Consider the following 21,217-nt stretch of genomic DNA (forward strand, 5'->3'; position numbering starts at 1 on the left):
AAACCATGGAAAAGGAAGTGATTAAAATGTTACAAATGGGAGTGATTGAACCATCATCCTCACCTTATGCATCACCAGCGTTGTTGGTCAGAAAGAAGGACGGTTCAGTACGCTTTTGTATCGACTACCGAGGCCTAAATAAAATAACAGAGTTCGACTCAGAACCCATTCCGGATCCCGAAACTGTATATAGTCAATTGGGCCGAGCCCAATTTTTCACTAAAATAGATTTGGCCAAAGGATATTGACAAATCAGAGTTAAAGAAGAAGATAGGCCAAAAACAGCCTTTCAAACAACCAAAGGCTTATTTCAATGGACCCGAATGCCATTTGGATTGGCTACAGCTCCTGCAACGTTTGCGAGAGCTATGAGAGCGCTCAATATGGAAAGGTTTTCAGCACATACCTTCTTTGATGATTTACTGGTTGCTAGCGAAACGTGGGACGAGCATCTGACTCATGTAGAAGGGGTGTTAAGAACCTTAGCCCATTATCAACTCACTGTAAGGCCTTCGAAAATTCAGATGGGATTTCGGAGCTTAGAATTCTTAGGACACATAGTGGGGGAGGGGCATCTGCGTCCCAGTCCTGATAAAGTACAGAAAATTCTAAGACTTCCTACTCCTAGCAGTAAAAAGCAAGTGAGAGCACTCTTAGGTCTGATCAGCTACTACCGACGCTATGTTCCTAACTTTGCTACGGTGGTTGCACCCATTACTGAGTTGACAAAAGGAAACAGCCCAAAACATATTCAATGGTCGAATGAATGTGTCCAAGCATTAACTCACATCCAAACCGTTCTGTCATCCCAACCCATACTAGCGCTGCCCAAGTTTGACAAGCCGTTCATAGTTCAAACTGACGCGAGTGGGGTGGGATTAGGAGCAGTACTCTTGCAGGAATACGGAGGAGATCGTTTTCCAGTGGCCTACGTCAGCCGCAAACTGACAGGTCCTGAAACACGATACAGCACCATAGAACGAGAGTGCCTGGCAATAATATGGGGAATTTCGAAACTCTCTCGTTATCTCTACGGAAGAAAGTTCATTTTACAGACAGATCACAAACCCCTTGTGTTTTTAAAAACATCTGTATATCATAATTCTCGAATTATGAGATGGATGCTAGCTCTTCAAGAGTTTCAGTTTTCAGTTGAGACGATTAAGGGAACAGAGAATCTTCTCGCTGACAATCTATCCCGGGTCGAGTGGGACCAATTTATCCCGTAGAAGTGAAAGAAAGATAAACTCTTAAATTGATTTTTTTTTCATTCTTTATTTCAGGGGGGGAGGAATGTAACGGACAAGTACTTAGTAGAGGGGGTTAGGAGGGAAGATCGACAACCGTGGTTGATCTGATCTAGCGTAGTGGGCTGGAAGTTGTTTGCCCTTGAGCAAATGACGTAAACTGTGATGTCAAAACTAGGTGACGAAAAAGATAGAGGAAAATAACGTTAGAGAAAGAAAACGGTGGGCAGAGAGCTAACGGCGGAACCGAAGTGAGAGCTGGTGGATTTTCTCGGGACTTTCTCGCTACTGCTGCGACAGCGGAATAAGTATTACGGAAAGTAATACCGTGGTTAAACTACAGGTGGATGTACTTCACAGGTCGTGAGTCACTGTAGTCCGTGTCCGCACCGTGGGGGAGCTCTGTGGCTTGGGCATCCCGCAGTACAGTTTCTTGGTGGGGCCAAGAAACCACACACTGGCGTAAGCGAGAAAACAACGGTCCCAGAACGGAAAACTTGGTGCAAGACTGGTGCACCGACCTCCATCTGTCGCCTGGAAGGGACAGTTCTTAACAGCCTGAGAGTAAGCGCCGGTGGAGGAAAGGTTTCCTCCCGGCCTTCAGCTAATCTAACATCATCCTGCCAAACACCTAGGAGGCGGCCGCATGCGCAAGACCGAGACATTCTGCTTGTAAACTGTTGGTACCGTAAAAAAACCATTTATTTTTAATAATAAATAGACTTCGTGGAAAGAAGATCAGTGGGACTAATTAGAATAGAGGACTTGGGAGGGTCTCAAAGACTTTAATATAAAAAGGTTAATGTTTCATTAAGAACGAACATTTTGTTTTATTCTTCATCAGTGACAATATTTATGAGAGTCGATTTTATTGTTAACTTTAGTAGTACGTTGGATGAATGATAATATATTGGTAATATATCTTGTGTGGCGAATGAAGGAGTGAATCTATGAGTGTTGATACTTTGCCTTTGTTTCATTTGACATTGTATTTGAATTGAATAATTATTCGTGCCTCTAAGAAGGTACGCCCACCGTCAAGCGATCAGGATATTTTGGTTTGTGGGAAGAATGCGCGTGTCTGTGGATGGTCCATGACAGTTATGGAGGTGTTTATACTAGAAGTCAATCACGGTAGGATATTATCTTTTGCTTTCCGATGACGTGTTCTCGGTTGACAGCAAAATGATTAAAAATTGTGTTGTTGCTTTTGCTATTGATGTTGTTATCATATTCTGTGTGCTTGCGTTTTCCTTGTCTGTTCTCTTGATTTTTTTGTCCATCAACTCATGAAGGCTTTGATGGAGTATAGTCCCCCCCGCAAAAAAAAAAAGTTTATGTTACGCTTGCCTTTTGTGCTTACTGCCAAAGTTCAAAGTTCAATCAAAGTGAACTCATAATTCTCAAGAGGCTGTGGAGTTGTTCACATCAGACATCCTGTACCTACATTCTTTTAAGTATGGTTCAGATTTTAAGACACCTGTGGGGCAAGCGTTTATATGTGAGACATACCTGCGTGACGTGTAAGTGTGAAAAGAGCAAACGTGAGTGTTAAGGCATGTGTGAGATGTTGGTGAAGGTGCACATAAATTCCAGTATGTTCTTAATCATTGGTGTTAAAGTCAACGTACCGCCATTTGTGTGCACGGGTGGACAGTGTAGTAAAAATCATGCGAACACCTTTATTTGGCTTTTTTTTTTCTATTTGTAATGGAATTTATTACACTCCGATTGAATATACTTTGTTTTATTTAGAAACCATCCAGCTAATGTTTAAAATTTGAGTTAGGGAGAATTTTGAATTACTCAAGGTCGACTTCCACTTAAATAATTTGTGCTCCAGTGACGAAAAAAGCCCAAAGTGTATAAAAATATATTACTTATATTAATTCTAACAATAAAGAAATATTATAAATAATAAAGCGGCCCTATGCTCCTCAGAGGAGCAACAAGGAATAAACTAAACTAATAAATAATAAAATTAATACGAATTACAGTAAACAGCGCGTGGATTTACTCGAGAAACGAGAACCAGGATCGCTTGCCTGAGACGCCACGCGCCTACTCACAGTCGTAAACACCCGATTGGTTGGTTGCTAGAGAAGAGACCAATCAGAGTACGGCGCTGTATCCCAGCCCCCGATTGGCTCAGTACAGCGGCGCGTTGTGTACTTTTTCGTACCGGGTTACAGCTATGACTTCTATTACTATTTTATTGTTTTAGATGGTATTGATGGTTCTTTGAGTTCCATTTGCGATAAAAAAGATGATAATTGAATTCTTACCACTATATCTTTCATTGATTTATTTAAAACAATGTAAGATCAAATATAAGACTAATTACGGGTGTTTTATTATTTCACATTGTGAATCTGTGGTCCTTAGCATTAGCATTTTGAGAAATGCAGGTCGTTGTACAGACAATACTAGAGCGACAACTACAAAATTGTCTAGGTTACACAGGGAGAGGCAGGGTAGATTGTGACAATGAATAATTCGCCCTCAAACGATACCACTGGAATCTAATTATGTTATTTCTTTCAGAAAAAATATGTAGTCCATGTGTACCATATGTATGCAGAATTGAGAAACAATAAATTAAAATAGTACCTTTATAAGGGACTATGTTGTTAGATGGGATGCGCGGCTGGATGTGTGTCTCTGAAAGCCAACCACAGCTTTTGATTTCCTGTTGTGTTCTATATATTTTACCGCTGAGTTCCCACAACAGCTAACATCAGTTTGTTTTTGTATACAAGTAATTACCACCACAATTTTGGATATTATTCACTTTATACAATAATGACAGATGAAAAGCGTTTCCTACTAAATGTCCCCCAAAACCTACATCAGAGTGCCTCATGTGAGTAGATCCTCCATATTTAGCTTTTCAAGTGCACAAATTCTTATAAGTGTTATAGCTCTGTTGCCAGCGGAAAATGTACAGGACATAGTAATATCCAGACGATCCGCTTAGTACAGCGCTATCTTCCATGACAGATGTTTCCTGCTGACCCTCGTTTGCGACGGTTTTGAGGAAGTGAAAGGCCTCACTGTTCCCCCCTAAGCCCCTCTTTCCTCTGTCTTATGGCATCTCGCTTCAGTTCCTGTTTTCCTGCCTTCATCCCTGTTCTGATGTTGCTGTTGACCTCTCGATACTGACCGGGCCCTGCGGGGTCTTCCTCTCATTCGTTATACCCCACCTGTGGTCACAAAAGTCGAGAAACTCATTTGTGACCGAGGTCTGTTTGTTTTCGGGGACCTTAGTTCCTCTTCTGCTGTGGACAGGAATTTCTCATTGACGTTGTCAAAACAGGTTTACACAGGGGCTTGGATTGGTTCGTTTTTGGTTTTTTTTAAGTTTAAAAAGCTGTAAAACTGTTCTGCACTACGTTTAAGAACATTCTATAATATTGTTTTTACTTAATATACTAAAGATCTAAATGGGGCTAAAATTGTAAATGTTTTATGAATATGGCCTCGGATTATTTGGAGGAGGAAGGAAAGAAAGGTTCAGGCAGGTGCCTCGCTAGACATGGGAGAGGAGAAAGAGAGCGAATCGTGGATGGGGTCAGCCTCAGTGAGCACCTTCACATCGCATCAGTAATTTATTCTTCTCCTAGTCAAACCATAACATGTAAGGATATTTTTTCAGTTTCTCTGAAACTTAAACGTACTGAAGCTTATTGTGTCCTTTCATACTGTAACATCTCCGCAGTACAGCATGAAGGCGAAGTGCCGCTCATAGAGGAGGTCGAAATAGGTGGTCACGTGGTACAGACTGGGCGAGATGACGTCGATGATTAGCAAGGTGAGAGGAATTTCCAGCATGTTAACAGGCTTCTTGATATGACTTAGGCAGGTAAGACAAACACAAAAAGTTATCGTGTGTATAACCGCAAAAGGGTTAAAGTAGGCGACGGAGCGTCTTTTATTCATTATTCCCCGTGTAAGGTTAACTTCACCTGTCGTCTCGCCGGTGTATTTTGTCGTCTAGCGTGTGCGCTTTCACTAAAATGACCACCCGGACTCAGTAATCGATCCGATGAGAATAATATTTACGACTCACTTGAACTAGCGCACGAAATTGATGATGGCTTTCGATTAAGCAAATACTGCAGCATCGTACAGAGAAGCAATGGCAGTTGCGGCGTCATAAATGTCGTGGCGGACATACTTCCAAGTAATACGAAAAGCTTCTTGTCGTACAATTCGGGCTTTGACTATGCACTAAGTGGTACTTCATCTGCCAGGCATAACTGGAGATACAGAGGAAGTGGCGAAGATAGACCAGCGTTTCTGGACCCTTTCCGCAGGATGTCAACGAAGTGCCGCCGATAGAGCAACTCGAGCTAGGGGGTCACTCAGTACAAATTGGGAGAGTTGAAGTCGATTATGAGCAGGATGTCCAGAAAGGTGAGCGGAGCTTTGGGTATATCAGATGAGTCTGGACTTATCTCACTGTGCAGACGACAGGTCTTATCCCTCCTTTCATCCACGAGTAGTTGGCAAGACTGATGATAACCCTAACCCTAGAAGCAGCACCATAGTGACGTCACAAATGTACATGAAAACACCTAATCAAAGATAGTCTCAACTTTCTCCATGATCTGTAGCCAAGAAGAGAAAATCGTATCCATTATGTTTTCTGCATAAAAATATGAGTCAGAATGACATTAAACTTGATTTTGACTTTTTAGGACACATTGTGTGACTTCTTTGTCGACAAAAAGACATTTTCAACCTGTTGCCTGTAGACCACAAGGTATTGATCATTGGAAGCTATTTACTTGCTCGCTGCGTCAGCAGCCAATCAGACAGTTTAGTGTACTCACCACTTTGAAGTTTGGATTTTTTTTTCGCTCGAATCAAAGGCTTGCATCTTGACACCACGCAGAGAGTTTTATTGAAAAGATTTATGCTCCCATTATTTGTGTATTGCTTTGCTAGCGTAGCAACCGCTGAACCCATCAACGCACAGGTAGCAAGTGTTTCAAGCTGTGAAATGCAGCAGCCGTTATTCTGAGTGTTGAACGCAAACAAACACTCAGCTTTATCTAAATTATGCCGAGGTGTGAGTTACGTGGAAATAAATTTGTTTGTCACGCAAATGCAGCAGGTTTTCAGAGAATGCACTGTTCTTTTTATAGTTTGCCAATATTGAAAGGAAAATACTCTAAAAATATTGTCATAACTGCGGGTGGAACTTTTATGTATTATACACTGCTGTTTTCGGGTGTTGATGACCAGTCATCTCGTATTAATGACCGCTGATGTCTCTTATTGCGGGATATCTGACACCAATGTCTTTAAGAGGCTGAAACACGCTCCATTTTCAATCTCCAACATATGGAAATATTACTCGATCCTCTAATTAATTTGAAACCCTAGAAAAAAAAACACAATTTCGTTTCCCATAATGCTGCGTGATGTGTGCCTAATTTTCAAAGTTACTGAGCTGTACATTCATTTTATCTCTTTCAGGTACTACTTACATTGATACAAAAAGACTGTGTTGGTATTCAGATGAAGTGGTAGACATAAAATTTTAGTTCACCGGTCTCAGCGCTAATCGACTTTAGCGGACTTTTCACCTGAACATCCGGATTGCCACTTAGGACCTTAATAGAAGTTAAGACAAAACTAAGTCAGACTTAGGACCTAGCATGTAAACCAGGCCTGTGGTATTAGTCACCTCTAAGGTCGGCGTCCATTGTATATAGCAAATTTTGCGATTGTAATGTTCATCTTGAAATACATGCACTGTGAGACTATGTCGTACAAATATAAACCACGAAGCTGTGGTTAAAGTGGTTTCATCAAAAGAGCCAAAGAAACTGCAAGTGTATACAATGTACAGGTTTTGCGACAGGTAAAATATTTCATTCGTACAGTAAATAGAGCGAATCTATAAGCAAGTTGGTCACAAACTTTTTGAGTTGTGTGACAATTTATTTTCAGACACGTGAACTGGCCTTTCAATGGTTAATTCTTTTTCTTCTTTCTAATCATCCCCAGTGCAGCATATGGCTTCAATGGTTAATAGGTTGATAAAATGTCAACATTAATGTCTGCATAATTAGCTTCAAAAATCAAGGATATATATATATGGCCTATAATATCACAAATATGGTGAAGTAATTATACTTACAACTATTGCACATCCAGCTCTCCAAATTAGAAAAAAATGTATTCTAAGTGTCGGGTTTTTCACAGAACATTTAATTTTACAGTATTTATCATGGTAATTAATTAAATTTGTTTTTTCAACATAATTATACACACCCATGCAAACACTGACACTGTCACACGACGTAAGTTACCTCCGTGTGAGAGAGAGAAAGAATGAGTGCGTGTGTGTTGGGAGGAGGGCTGGATGGATCGATAGAAGTGTTCCTGAAATCAGATTAATTTTAAAATTAAAAAATGATGATGATGATGATGATGATGATAATAAAAACTGGAGTTTTGTTCCTTACTTAGATTACTCTGCAACTGTCAAAAGTTATATCAGCAATTTCGTTTAAAATAGCATATCCCATCTATGTCTCTGTTGTTATGTGACACTTTTTGACATTAATAAAGTTTAAGAAAGTTCCTAGCATGTATTAGTCAACTCTGCCACGTGTTTGCGATAGAGTGCTCCGTTATAATGTCAAAAATATATATGTCAAAAATGTCAATCATATCACATTCACACTCCTGAACATCGCCGCTACCTTCACCTGTTTTGCACTCAGTTGACCTCAGATCTCAGGGCCTCAACTTTTATCTGAAACTTTGCGCCACTCAGTCTCCTGGTTATGTCCCTTTGCTTCCCATTTTGTTATTTGGACTCCTAAAACAGTTGAAGGTACTATTTACCTCATTAAACGACGTTGAAGTCTATCACGGTCAGGTGACACAGTGTATGTGGGTTGGTGCGAGTTGTGTGGATACGTCACCACGTTACGAACAGGGCGGGGCGCACGTGCCGAACGAGTGACTGCAAAAACCTGCGTGTATAGGTCATGTAAACCTATATGTCGATGAACCTGTATATATTATAGAAGGTTATAGAGGAGATATATAAATATCAAAGGCTGATAAGATCTGAATTTTTCTGTAAGGTAGATATATTTGCGAACGAGCAGCTGTTACTGAAACATTTGAACCCATGCAAACGTTATTTTTTACCTGTTATCTCTAATGTATTATCTCACATCTTAAGTGTTTCGTCGATATAATGGAAAATCCTTCTATTTTTCCAACCTCTTCTTTATATCTCATGCATTCGCCGAACGCCTCTACACGAGTATGACTGTGCAAGATATATACAGCATCTCTATTTAATATAAAATTAAATGAAACTAGTTTTCAAACACAGCTGCTAAAACATCACCGAGCACAAATAGGTCTACATTTGCCTCACGTTATTACATGGTGTTAATACATAGAAAATAGGTTATGAAAATATATTCAAAAAACAATTTATTAAACAATCATAATTTTAATCCGTGATGTGTACACATTATCTTCAATGTTTCATAAAATTAAGCTGTTTCAGACAGCTCCTAAAACAGCACACTGACACCCTGTATTGTATAAGTCTGCTATCTACCTCAAATTGCAAAACCTCAATTTACCGGAAATAAATAAATTACATACTTACCATACAACCTTAGAGAAAAAACGCAGAGGGAAAAATAAGTATTCAAATAAAAGGATTACGTGACACATTTTTAAAAAGTAGATATAAAAGTCATCTACAGGAGCCCCTGTGGTTTTCCCTAAGAATGGATGGGTGCTGATTTGTACGGCAATTATGTAGTGTTGCCAACATTGCCGGAATAATGTGCACCTCGACTAGCAGTACACTTGACTGACGCTCAACGATTGCTCTACTCACACTTACGTCACGCAGGTAAATCTTATATATAAATGTCTACCCTACAGGTGTCTTCAAATCTGAGCTATATTTAAAAGGTTGCAGGTACAGGATGTCTGACGTGGACAACTGCACAGCCTTGCCCCTGTTGCCTCCCCTTAACACACACGCACAGATCTTGCACCTTGGCCAGGATGACCTCACCCGTTGCACGAGATTGAATTGTCTTAGGTAACATTCAAAAACAATACAGCAACATCGTTATAACCTACAGAAAACCAAATTTAGTAAACCTAATATCTATGGAGGTAGACAAACCATACAGTTACACATAACCTTAGAGAAAAACTTCATTTGAAATAAATTCCATCACAACTAGTAAAAAATGAAGGGGTTCGCATGATTTTTTGCTGCACACAAATGGAAGATACGTTGACTTTAACACCAATGATTAAGAGTTGCAGACATACTGGAATTTCTGGGCACCTTGACCAGCAACACTTCACACATGCCTTAACACTCACGTTTGCTTTTTTCACAATGACGCGTCACGCAGGTAAGTCTCACATATAAACTCTTGCCCCGCAGGTGTCTTAAAATCTGTACCATACTTAAAAGGATGCAGGTACAAGATGTCTGATGTGAACAACTGCACAGCCTTGTCCCTGTTGCCCCACAGATCCTGCACCTTGGCCAGGATGACGTCTTTTGGATGCGCGAGGCCGCACGCGAAGAAGGGCATGGCCAGTTCGATGTTGGTCCCATACTTCCGGAACAGTGACGTCATGTAGAGAAAGAAGGGGGCCAGCCTGGTGGGCACGTACACGAAGTCTGTGGCCACGCGGTAGAAGATGGTGCTGGAGTTGACGAAGGTGTAGTAGCGGTGCAAAAACTGCTTCGCGAAGACGTCATGCTCGTGCAGCGCCCGGTACACCAGCTCGTTCAGCACGCCCAGCATGGCGTTTCTTCCGCCTTCCAGCTCCCACCACATCCAGTCTTCATTGAAATGCGTGGTGTTGACGACCCAGCGCAAGAAATCCTTGCCTACCAGGACCCTGTCCTTGCCGAGAGCCTTCAGGGTCTTGACGTTGACCAGCGTGTCGTCGCCGATCAGGAGGTAGCCCTTGTAGTCGCCGCACATCTTCATGGCGTACTCCAGACACCGGTACTTCATCTGCCAGGCGTAGTCGGGGATGTAGAGAAAATACACGGGAAAAGTGATGTTCTTCTGGACAATGATGTCTTTGAGAGTCTCCGGATCGTCTCCGCAGTACAGGATGTCGGCGAAGTGCCGCCTATAGAGAAGCTCCAGGTAGGGTATAACTCGGTACAAATTTGGCGAGTTGAAATCAACTATCAGCAAGATGTCCGGAAAAGTTAGCGGAACCTTGGGCAGGGCAGATGATTCTGGACACATCTTGCTGTGCAGATGGCCAACCACGTCCATTGCGTTTCCTTCTTTTGTCCAGGACGAGTAGACGGTTGAGTTGATGAACAAGCCGGGAACCTCGGGCTGCACTTTCCCGTGCCATGGATGCCTGCGCACTGGAAGGCACACGAAAGGGTCACCGACAGGGTTTATCGTTTGCTCCTCGGAGCGATGGACTGTGAAAAACATTCCAGTAGTGGTCCAGACTGACAGCAGTATGGTGAGAACCGTCGCACAGCACAGGACAAGGTAGACCACCAAGGCTTTTTTGTGCCCCATCCGAAGAGCTCTCAATCTGGGAAAACAAACACAGAAAGAAAAGTCAAATCCGTGTTTGCTTTAATAGTGGCGTCAGGCGTGTCCCCGATATGCCGAGTAGAGGTAGAAGAACAACAGCAAGTGCGATAACAACTGCAGCTGTGCTATAAAGAATTTTGTCAACAACTCCTAAACGCACACACGATCACTAGCTGCCGTGGTTGGCTCTGCCCGAGAGTGCAACAGATTGTAACAACACCACAGGCACTTTGTTGGTAGCCGGATGTTGCATAGAGAATGAGTTCAGTCAGTGGGTCTGGACACTGAGTAAACAGATGCAACCGTCTCAAAATGTTCTCGATATAAAGAAAAAAAAAATATGATCGCGACGTCAGCAGTCTATTTAAATAAGCTAATGAAAATGGTGTCAGATTCCTGTTGTAATCAAGGCAATGTAATCGATCCGTCAGATTCCGCAAATCAGATAAGACAGTGATAGTGACAAGCATACATACAAACAATTAGTTCTCTGTGTGTGTACATTTGTTTTTGTGTGTGTTTGCATCCTTAGTCAATGCACATGCGTTGTACACACTCTATTTTAACTTTTGTTTGTCTTTGTTTCGGACATATTTCTGTAATTTCATTTACTTCCTTTAATCCTTCTGTGCTTGCATGTTTGAAAACGGAGGGTTATATTTGCTTTAAAAAAGCGGCAGTTATTATTTAGCTTAGTACAATCATTTCAAAAAAATAGAAGAAAAGGTTATTTTTGCAATTGTAGTGGGATTTTCAATCCATGAAGAAACCTGATCGCCACAAGGTGAGAAGATGTTCGGCTCTCGTTGCCAGGGCTGTGTACTGTTCATCAGTCTTAAGTGTTTACTTGTGAGCACATCCGTCAGTCGCTGCACATACATGTGCGCAGGTGTATAATGGGCAAATGAATCTCTAGGCAACTATGTTAAAGCTTGTTCCGAAGTCGATTATAACAGACTGGCGACAACACTCAAAATGTCAGGCATCGTAAAAATAAAATAACCTGAACATATTTCCTTTGTGATTTTTAGAAAGAATGTTACACAAAGCCCAAAGCTATTTGCGCAGTCTAATCTGTTTACATATAATTTGTGCTACTTCTATTTTTCAGCTTAGCAAGGGTCTCGTTGGAGCACTCTTTCAACCGGAACACATGCCCGCCCCGCCCCGCCCCACCGATGCCCTCTCCCAAAACACTGAGCTAACTTTAGACTTTTCATGTGACTGGAGGAAGATACCCCAGCAGTGAGTAGTGGGGTCGGGCAAAGGGCACGACACAATAAGACATAAAATATCGTACAACCCCTGTAACCGTCCTACCGACTGAGCCGATGGCTTGCAAGGTGACCCGTGAGGTCAGGGGCAGGAGGATGAGGCCGATGTCACGCTCATCTCCCGTAAGTCAAATGCAAGATGAATTCGACAGCATTCTGATTGTGTTAAAATGTAGGTTTACTCATGTCATTGTGGCTTATAGTTCCAATCACTGTTTTACTAATTTTACTAAAATCCTTATTAGTCTACAGTAATGATAATACAAAGTGTGATGAACGAGGCGGGGAGAAGGGTGGGCCTAACTCGCCCGAGGGAAAGGGGACACCTGCTGGCTCGCTCCATCCGACTTTAGCCCTCTGGCACCCACTCACCCGCCTATTCGCACGTCCACACGCGTACGCACTGACAATCACACTCACCCGCGTGTGCAAACACAACAGACAAGACAGTTGTACAACGTATACAATTATTATTAAAACAAGGAAAGCAAAAATTAGGTTGATATGAAATCAGATATGAAATTGAAAATAATAGATTATTTCGGTAAACTTGACCCTGCAGTTTGCCACTTTATAAATGCAAACAGCTTCCGGGCGGATGTATTAAAAGCTTACAGAAGAAATTTTGTCAGAACCTATCTTTTGTAATGACAGAATTACGATTGGGAATAAGCCAGTTCTATATAGGAGATGGGAGAGCAGATGTATACTTAGTTTAAACACTTATTAGATGAAAGAGGAAACTTTTTGCTATATCAAGCTGTTAAAAATAAATATGATGTTAACACTAACTTTGTCTCTTTTAATGCTTGCTAAAGACCATAAAAACATATACAAACTTAAATAGAATGAATAAAACAGATTTATCTTCTTCTACATATGACACAAACAAAACTAAGAATAATTCGATCACTACAGAAAGGAGCAAGACTATATTGTGATAACATGAGATATAACGCTTGTATGCCAAACTGTTGTTTAAAATAGGATGAAACGATAAACAGACATGTTGATTGGCATGTTATATTTAAAGCAATGGCTAATATAAAAGATATTAAATTAAAATGGCTTCAAATCAGAGTGCTACATTTAATTCTGGGGACAAAAGTAATATTTAGTCCATATGGGACTAAAAGATGATGATCTCTGCAGCGATGAAAAAAATATTTAGCATATATTTTGGAATTGTAAATATGTTAATGATTTTGGTAGAAACTTACAAAATTGCATATTAGACAAATGTATAAAAGCTCCAAAGATAACTATTAGTGAACATCCTGTCCTATTAGGATGCATTAATAACTTTGAGACAGATGTTGTACTTGATTTAATTTTACTGCTCGCAAAAAACATACTGATATTCTTGTAGATTTTAAAAAAGCCATCTCCCAGCTAGAACCCTTTATTGGAATATTGAAACACAAATTGTTCTAGTCATCACGGCTACCCGATATTTACTAGATATTACGGATGCCCTAGCCTTGAACTTTTGCTCTACTAAGCTTCACCAGAGGTCGTAAACAGTATCAAAATAAATACTTCCTGTTATTCAACTTCTCAAAAAAAAAAAAAAAGGAACGGAAAAGAAACACAATCACAAAGAGTCAGAGAGAGGGGTCAAAAAATAAGAACATGCTGCAACAAATACCAATTATCAGAGTCTGGCGGCGGGCAAGTTGACATAAACCTTGAATACAAAGACAAAGAACACAAATGATGGCCCACAAAATAAAACAAGTGACACCCAAAGCTTTCTTTACACCCTATAGTTGGCAGGATTTCTATAAAGCGAAAAGTTAGTAACAATAAATCTGTTCACTCAAAGGCTACACAATACAGTTTTCTTACTTACCCTATAGAACTACTGCCTCGTCATTTAGTCTTTGTTTTCTCAGTTGTTTGTCTCGTACCAACGGCCTATTATTGACCTCGATTTGTTAGGAAGACCTGACAGGTTACATCGCATCTCAGCAGGCTGCCAGGTCGAGCTAAGATTACTTATACACGCAGAGATGTAAGCTTTTAACAAAACCAACCAACCTGTCATGTGGCTAATCTTCCAACTCTGGGGAAGTGGCTTAACAATTGACATTCGAACCCGAAGGCTCAGAAGTTTAACTGCCTGTCCTCACGGAAGATGACATCGGTAGGAGTATCACTGTTGCAACTTAATGAAACTTTCCCCAGTCCCCAGAAGGTTAGTGGGGGACAGGAGACGGGCTCCGACCACACAACACATAAATGTTGGCCCTGAGAAAATTGTTCTCGAAAACACTTCTCCCTCAATAACAAAATTAAACAAATTAAGGGAACGGCCTTTTTCTTTTTAAAAACTCAGTGAAGATGGAGGTACAACTGCACTGACATGATGGACCGATAAAGGTTATCTGTCAGTGGAAAAAACTAGAGTTTGTGATATCGAACGAAAGATTCCTCCATCGGAGAAATTGTTCCATACTAGAGACCTGAAAAGATCTATACATCTCTGTTTTCAGAGGCAATTTGAATTTTATCAGTCTTTTCATCATTTTTTCTTGATCTTATTCACAGATACCACATCCAAATTTACATAGAATAGTAAATAAAATCATAACACGGAAACAAAATGATTGAGAGCAAGTATATTGAAAACAACCCACCGTCATTATGGCCCTCGACACTGTCGGCGTTCGACTGAGATCAGTGTCACGCTTGCAAGGACACCTATGCTATAGTGTGTCGTGATGTCACATGACACACATTGCAGCTTTTGTGCACTTTATTTTCCTCATTCAAATACTGAAAAGATGTTGCTGTGTGATACGCTGAGCACTTGCGTAATCCCACAAGAAATGTCATCGAGTCGCAATGGTGATCTGCTGTGTTTACTTGAAATGTTTTGTACTGAAAATCATTATTTTCTGCGTGACCGATAGTTTTTTTTTCTGTTTGTTTTTTTTTATTTATGAATAGTACTTTGTTGTGTTTATTGACGAAATGATATGTTATTACCATTCAGCTCAGCGCACTATAAATTAATAATGTGACGTCACACATAGCAACAAGGAGCGAGAGACGTCAGGTGTCGGTGTGAGGACGTTGCTATGTAAACAAAATTAGAAATTATTACGTCATTGCTGCGACTGTCTAGACCAGGGGTGGGCAATTAATTTTCCCAAGGGGCCGCATGAGAAATTGGGGTGGTTTTAGAGGGCCGGACTAATATAGTTAACTCAGTTTTACCCAGTACTGTATGTATAGTATATATACTATCCTTCGCCAGCGGGCGGGCCGGTCAGAGACAGGAGGCGGGCCGGATCCGGCCCGCGGGCCGGCCTTTGCCCAGGTCTGGTCTAGACTGTTCTAGAACATTGGAGTTACGTCTACTTCCTGCTGGAACCTTCTACTTAACTGTGCGCCTAGTATAGAAGTCTTGTGTGACAGTGAGGTTCGTACTAACGATACAGTTGTAGCAGTGACTAACGATACAGTCGTGCTAGTGACTATATAGCGATACAGTCGTTGTAGTGACTAGCGATACAGTCGTGCTAGTGACTATACAGCGATACAGTCATAGTAGTGACTAGCGATACAGTCGTGCTAATGACTATACAGCGATACAGTCATAGTAGTGACTAGCGATACAGTCGTGCTAGTGACTATACAGCGATACAGTCATAGTAGTGACTAGCGATACAGTCGGGCTTGTGACTATATAGCGATACAGTCGTGCTAGTGACTATACAGCGATAGTCATGCTAGTGACTAGCGATACAGTCCTAGTAGTGACTATAGCGATACAGTCGTTGTAGTGACTAGCGATACAGTCGTGCTAGTGACTATACAGCGATACAGTCATGCTAGTGACTAGCGATACAGTCGTTGTAGTGACTAGCGATACAGTCGTGCTAGTGACTATATAGCGATACAGTCATGCTAGTGACTAGCGATACAGTCGTTGTAGTGACTAGCGATACAGTCGTTGTAGTGACTAGCGATACAGTCGTTGTAGGGACTAGCGATACAGTCGTGCTAGTGACTATACAGCGATAGTCATGCTAGTGACTAGCGATACAGTCCTAGTAGTGACTATAGCGATACAGTCCTAGTAGTGACTAGCGATACAGTCGTGCTAGTGACTATACAGCGATACAGTCTTGCTAGTGACTAGCGATACAGTCCTAGTAGTGACTAGCGATACAGTCGTTGTAGTGACTAGCGATACAGTCGTTGTAGTGACTATACAGCTATACAGTCGTTGTAGTGAGGCATGAAGTGACATAAAGTAACTGAATAGGACAGTGAGATACACATATAGTAGACGAATAGAACGACAACACAGCTATGAACACTGGGCAATACATCTGTTAGACAGAGCTTCACACTGGTCGCCCTTTAAACGGGTTTATTTAATGTCCTATTGGAAATGAATGAGCTATTTGTGCATCATTCCCACTTTCTGCAGATGGACTTCGACTCATTGCCGACAATGATCCTTTTCCGTAAAATGAAGTCAGCGAACTTTAATAATGACCAATCCTTCCTGTACACAATGATCGCAGCTATTACAAGGGGAAGTATCAGTGACGATTGACTGCAGGAAAAGCCTGGACCCATGTCGATGGCCAGATGACTCACAACTGCTTGCAGGATATGTCGGCTGTATGTGGCAACAGTGTAACCAACTGACGAACTGTATTCCCTGAAAAACTTTATTGTCTGTTTGCTATAGACCTACATGGTTTAACATCAAGTGTCGCCCTAGATGCACTGATGGACCAAAGCATTTGCTTCAACAAATTAAAGCAACAGAGTTTGTTATCATCGGCCTGCAGGAATATAACATGGCCCGTAGTGTAACGGAACGCATGCTGGGCCCATCGGGAAAGTGTTCTGTTGATGCTTGGAGATGACGATGAAGTCAATAGAAAGGCAGCAGTGGACATAATAAAGACCACTCGCCAAGCAGCTGGTGGGTCTCAACAAAAAGTCAGAAAATGTCGACCTCCCAAACTATGCTCGAAGGTTGCAAGACTTACTGGCCATCAATCTCAGGGAGTCGAACGCTTGTGTCAGGGCGAGTAAGGCATCAAAATCAGTCTATGAGATGGATGCAAAGGATAGTTACAGTCGAGCTGTCATCAAATCAAGAGACTTTGAGCCGTCATTTCACACTAAGCAAGGTTTTCGTTTACCACGTGACTAGAAATGAAAACCGGTGCCTGTACTGTTTATATTGTCTGACTGTGCAAATATTATCAGAAACTCATCTTCTCTTGCACTTATTAAATATAGAACTTTTAACACACAAGAAAACATTTAGTTTAAAAAAAATATGATTTTTGCATTTAAGGGGGCAGAAAAAAGCAGGTGTTCTGCTAATTGCAGATTTCTTTGCTAAACATTTTTTTTAAACAGCTTAGCTGGTTGTACAAAACCCCAAATGTATCTGTGGATCTGTTGCAATTTATTGCATGATGCTATCGTGCAGCCATCATGACGGTTGTTAAAATGAATCGTCTGCTTTAGATAACAAAACTCAAGCAGAAAATAATAAAAAAGAAAGAAAAATTCAGCCGCAAGCATATCTTTCTTCTGTCAGAAGTAAGGCGAAAACTTTTAATTTTTTTTTTTTTAGGAAATCTTTATGTTTGCATTTTTATGTTTAAAGTAAGTGACATGAAAGATTAGTGAAATAGATATCTTTCCATGTGCTGACATGGGTCAAGTCTAAATAAGAGTTGTTCTGTACGTTCATTTCCTTTACTTCAGCAGACTACAACCGACACATTTAAAAAAAAATTAAGTACTTATATCAATCAAGGCATCCAATGATAATGATAATTCAGAGTACTGTATTATCAAAAAGTGAGAGAATTTTGTATAGAAATTGCTGCCAGCAGACCCTAGAGCGCGCGAAAGATGCGAGAACCTGTCAGCAGTTTGTCCGGTTTATTTATTTTATCTCAGTAGACAAATATGCTTATGCAGAAACTTCATTATGATATGACGAAAAAGTGCAGTCATGTATTAAATACATAGCAGGAGAATCATATTTAACAAACACCAGCTTTTCTAAATAAAGTTAAATTAAACATTTGTACCACTCCCCATACCTACACCAAACAGGTTGCACTTTCTGCACGGTTCAACAAATAATAAAAAACAAGAAAATGAAATATAAAACACTAACAATGGCATCATTGATTTACAAATCACTGCCATGAAGATATTATCAACAAGCTTAAAAATATTTTTTTCAAATTTACACATGCTTCTCACTGACAAAATAATATTCTAAGAAAAAGCTGACAAGTTACCACTCTTCTGTCGGTTTTGCCTGCGGTAGGTCCCAAGTCCCACACCGTTGTGTGACGATGTTGATCATTACACTGAGCCAGCCTGTTGATATGTCTTGAAGTTACACGGTCAAGGTACGGTTGTGCCCAAGTAACAGCCGTTAGACTTCACAGAGTGCAGGCGGCGAGTTCTTGAAGTTGTGAATGGTGACAGCTGCTAGTTTCAACATTGAAAGGTTTCTAAATGCCAGTCATAAACCTTTCGAGCAACCAGTTAGGGTCATAAAACGTTGTAGTATCGCAAAATACTGAGGATCATCAGCTATCATGTTAGGGGAAAACTATTCTTTAGTGCACAGAAGTAGCAGGCTGTTCACAGTAACCTGGTGCTGAAGGGAAATCCAGTTATCCTACAACAACCTGAGCAATCACTGAGTGAACTTTTGTGTGTGATATTGGACTCTGGTGGTCCTTGGTGGCCCCTGGTGTTGACTATTCAATATTGGTGGTCTATAGTGTCCCCTGGTGTTTGGATAACCTGACACTGACCCTTGAGAGGCTGAAACACCTGATTTTCAGGCGTAGAAATCCAAAAATGTTGCTTGATCCTTTCATAAACACACATTGCCGTGTTTTATCTCTCTTACAGACAATACCTGTACTAAGTGGACACAAATTAGCCTGGGCCGGCATGCATGGGAAATCTTGAACTCGATCTCAAATGCAGGTCAACTTCGGAGACAGTTTAGTCTGAACGGCCGACTTTCCATGTAAGACCGGTGACTTCAGACCAGGTTTGGCAGGTAAACAGGAAGGCCAAACGACGACCTCGCATTCAACTAGGCAATTAACCTAATATAACCGTTGGTTCTTTGAATATTTTGCTTGAAACGAATCTTGCGAGGCTCCACAAGAAGCATTTAACGTGTTCACTCAGTGGAGTTCGCTTGGAAGCTAATGACTATGTGATTACCGACAGGAAATAAGAATTTTTTTAAATGTGGAGGACTATGTCGCCAGGGATAGGGGTGGAAGTTTACCGGAGACCACTCGCCACATAGCGCACAAAAACTTCGAGAACAGGTGTTTCGTTTTGTTTTTTGTTTTTTGTTTTTTTTATGGCATGTTATCTGTGTGAGGTCTTGCTTGTCTGATCTGGGCTGTTTTGTTTGTCTCATAAAAAGGCATGTTAAGGACACTTACGACGCTATAATCTGCAGCCGCCTCTCTATTTGCATATCGCCATTGTCACAAATTACAGAAAAAAAAGTAACAGCTGTAAATCATTCACCAGATACCGCGAGTCGTTGTCGTGGAAAGAACATGCGTTACTTGAAGGCCAAAGTACCCCGAATACTCATATCAGTCCACTTGATGTCCCCTGTGGTTCGTTCTGGGTGTGAGTGTAGCAAGTCCTTAGCGCTACCCGGGGTAGGCAAGAAGAAGAAACAGCCGTTACAGTCCGCTCGTCAGACGATGAGTGTTGACACGGAGAGAGGTGCACAAACTGTGGGAGAGGGTTGAATGTTAGCTCAGTGGCATACCCAAGTGGCGAGCCAGGGTGGACGGTATCCCCAGTTACACAGAGACAAATTTTTTACAGGTTCGGCGGCTGTCAGACAACCACGAAATGTCCCTTCACAAACGTTCGTGCTGCTGGTGCTCCACTGAACCTCCTTTTGTGTGCGGACGTGTTCTTAATTTTAATCAAATCCTGTCGTATTTAATTAAGTCAGTAACAGCTTTCAACTGGACTGGTCAACTAAGTCGTTTAACCGAATTGTTTCTTTAAATAAAGTCTTTTGTCTAAAATGACATCTTTGATGCAAGACACCATTCATAAAAGAAACAATACAAGACCTGTCACAACTCACTACCCAAGCGACCAGACAAATAAATATTTTTCTGTAGTGGGTTTCAAATGCAATCAATTTAAATAAATTTAAATGTAAAACTTTGACAAAAAATGCCATTTAAGAACAGTCTAAAAAAGAGTGAAACATTTTATTAACTGTAAACAAAGATTTGGATCATGACTGAAAATTGTTTCCCATCTGTTTCCTCGCATAATTTTGTTTTTAAATTAATGATATTTTGTAATGATGTCAATAATACTGCTCATTTTTTTTAAATTACAGTCTTAAGGTTGTTATTTATGTATTAGAACATACTGTCCACATAAAGTCATCATTAGGCAGTGTTGTGGGTTTAGAAAAGAAGGTGTTTGCATACATACATACTGTCTGCAACAAACGGGACAGCAAACACACGTACAACGCCATCCCAATAAGAATGAGCTTCTTCTTGTTTTCTAGATGCATCAGTGTATTCTCTTCTTTGAAACGATAACTCACTACTTGGAAAAATGTGCGCAACACACAATCAACAAAATTGGTTAGACTGACCTGTTACAGAACATCAGTCTTGACCGGAGAACCAACAGAGACACGTCGGCAGGCTAGTGTGACATTGTGCATGAATCGTTCTCACACAACATGCAGTCAGGTTGCAGCTTCGAATGTCCATATCTGATAAAACAAGTGTCCGGATATGTGTGATGAGCTGATTGTAGCCAAACACTTATTCAAAAAAATGGCTTAGTCACCACGGACACTGGACGATCTCCCTTTGACACATCACACGCAGTAGGAGTAAAATTTGATGGTGCCATTGCCTTAACATCTAAAGCTGAGGAAGTCTTTGTATCGTCTACAGTTTTATCTAGCAATAGATGAATAGATGTTGACACATCTTGTGGAGGGAAAAAAAGGAAGCTAGATGTTGAAATGCTCTTCTTATATAATTTGTTCAGCTCGATGGATTAG

At 40.8% G+C, this 21,217-nt stretch overlaps 1 protein-coding gene and 1 long non-coding RNA gene across 7 annotated transcripts; one reads left to right on the forward strand and one right to left on the reverse strand.

The window, feature by feature from the left end:
* Positions 1-3,900: 3,900 nt before the first annotated feature.
* Positions 3,901-7,845, forward strand: LOC112561708. 2 transcript variants are annotated; one of them, XR_003098703.1, is made up of 2 exons: positions 3,901-5,663; positions 6,732-7,845. It is a non-coding gene; the product is annotated as an uncharacterized LOC112561708 (long non-coding RNA). The 2 variants fall into 2 exon arrangements; XR_003098704.1 differs by having other exon boundaries at positions 3,907-5,058.
* LOC112561705 lies at positions 7,162-20,934 on the reverse strand. Of its 5 annotated transcripts, none has more exons than XM_025234322.1 (2): positions 20,798-20,934; positions 7,162-10,838 (listed from the first exon to the last, which is right to left on the reverse strand). In XM_025234322.1, exons 1-2 carry the CDS (start codon positions 20,809-20,811, stop codon positions 9,650-9,652), a joined length of 1,203 nt encoding a protein of 400 aa, XP_025090107.1. In that variant the 5' UTR covers positions 20,812-20,934; the 3' UTR covers positions 7,162-9,649. The 5 variants fall into 5 exon arrangements, with proteins under 5 accessions (XP_025090107.1, XP_025090108.1, XP_025090112.1 ...); XM_025234323.1 differs by lacking the exon at positions 20,798-20,934 and adding an exon at positions 18,414-20,032; XM_025234327.1 differs by lacking the exon at positions 20,798-20,934 and adding an exon at positions 14,754-15,251.
* Between the last annotated feature and the right edge of the window lie 283 nt (positions 20,935-21,217).

Source organism: Pomacea canaliculata, linkage group LG4, assembly GCF_003073045.1.
Source record: "Pomacea canaliculata isolate SZHN2017 linkage group LG4, ASM307304v1, whole genome shotgun sequence".
Classification (NCBI taxonomy): Eukaryota; Metazoa; Mollusca; class Gastropoda; order Architaenioglossa; family Ampullariidae; genus Pomacea; species Pomacea canaliculata.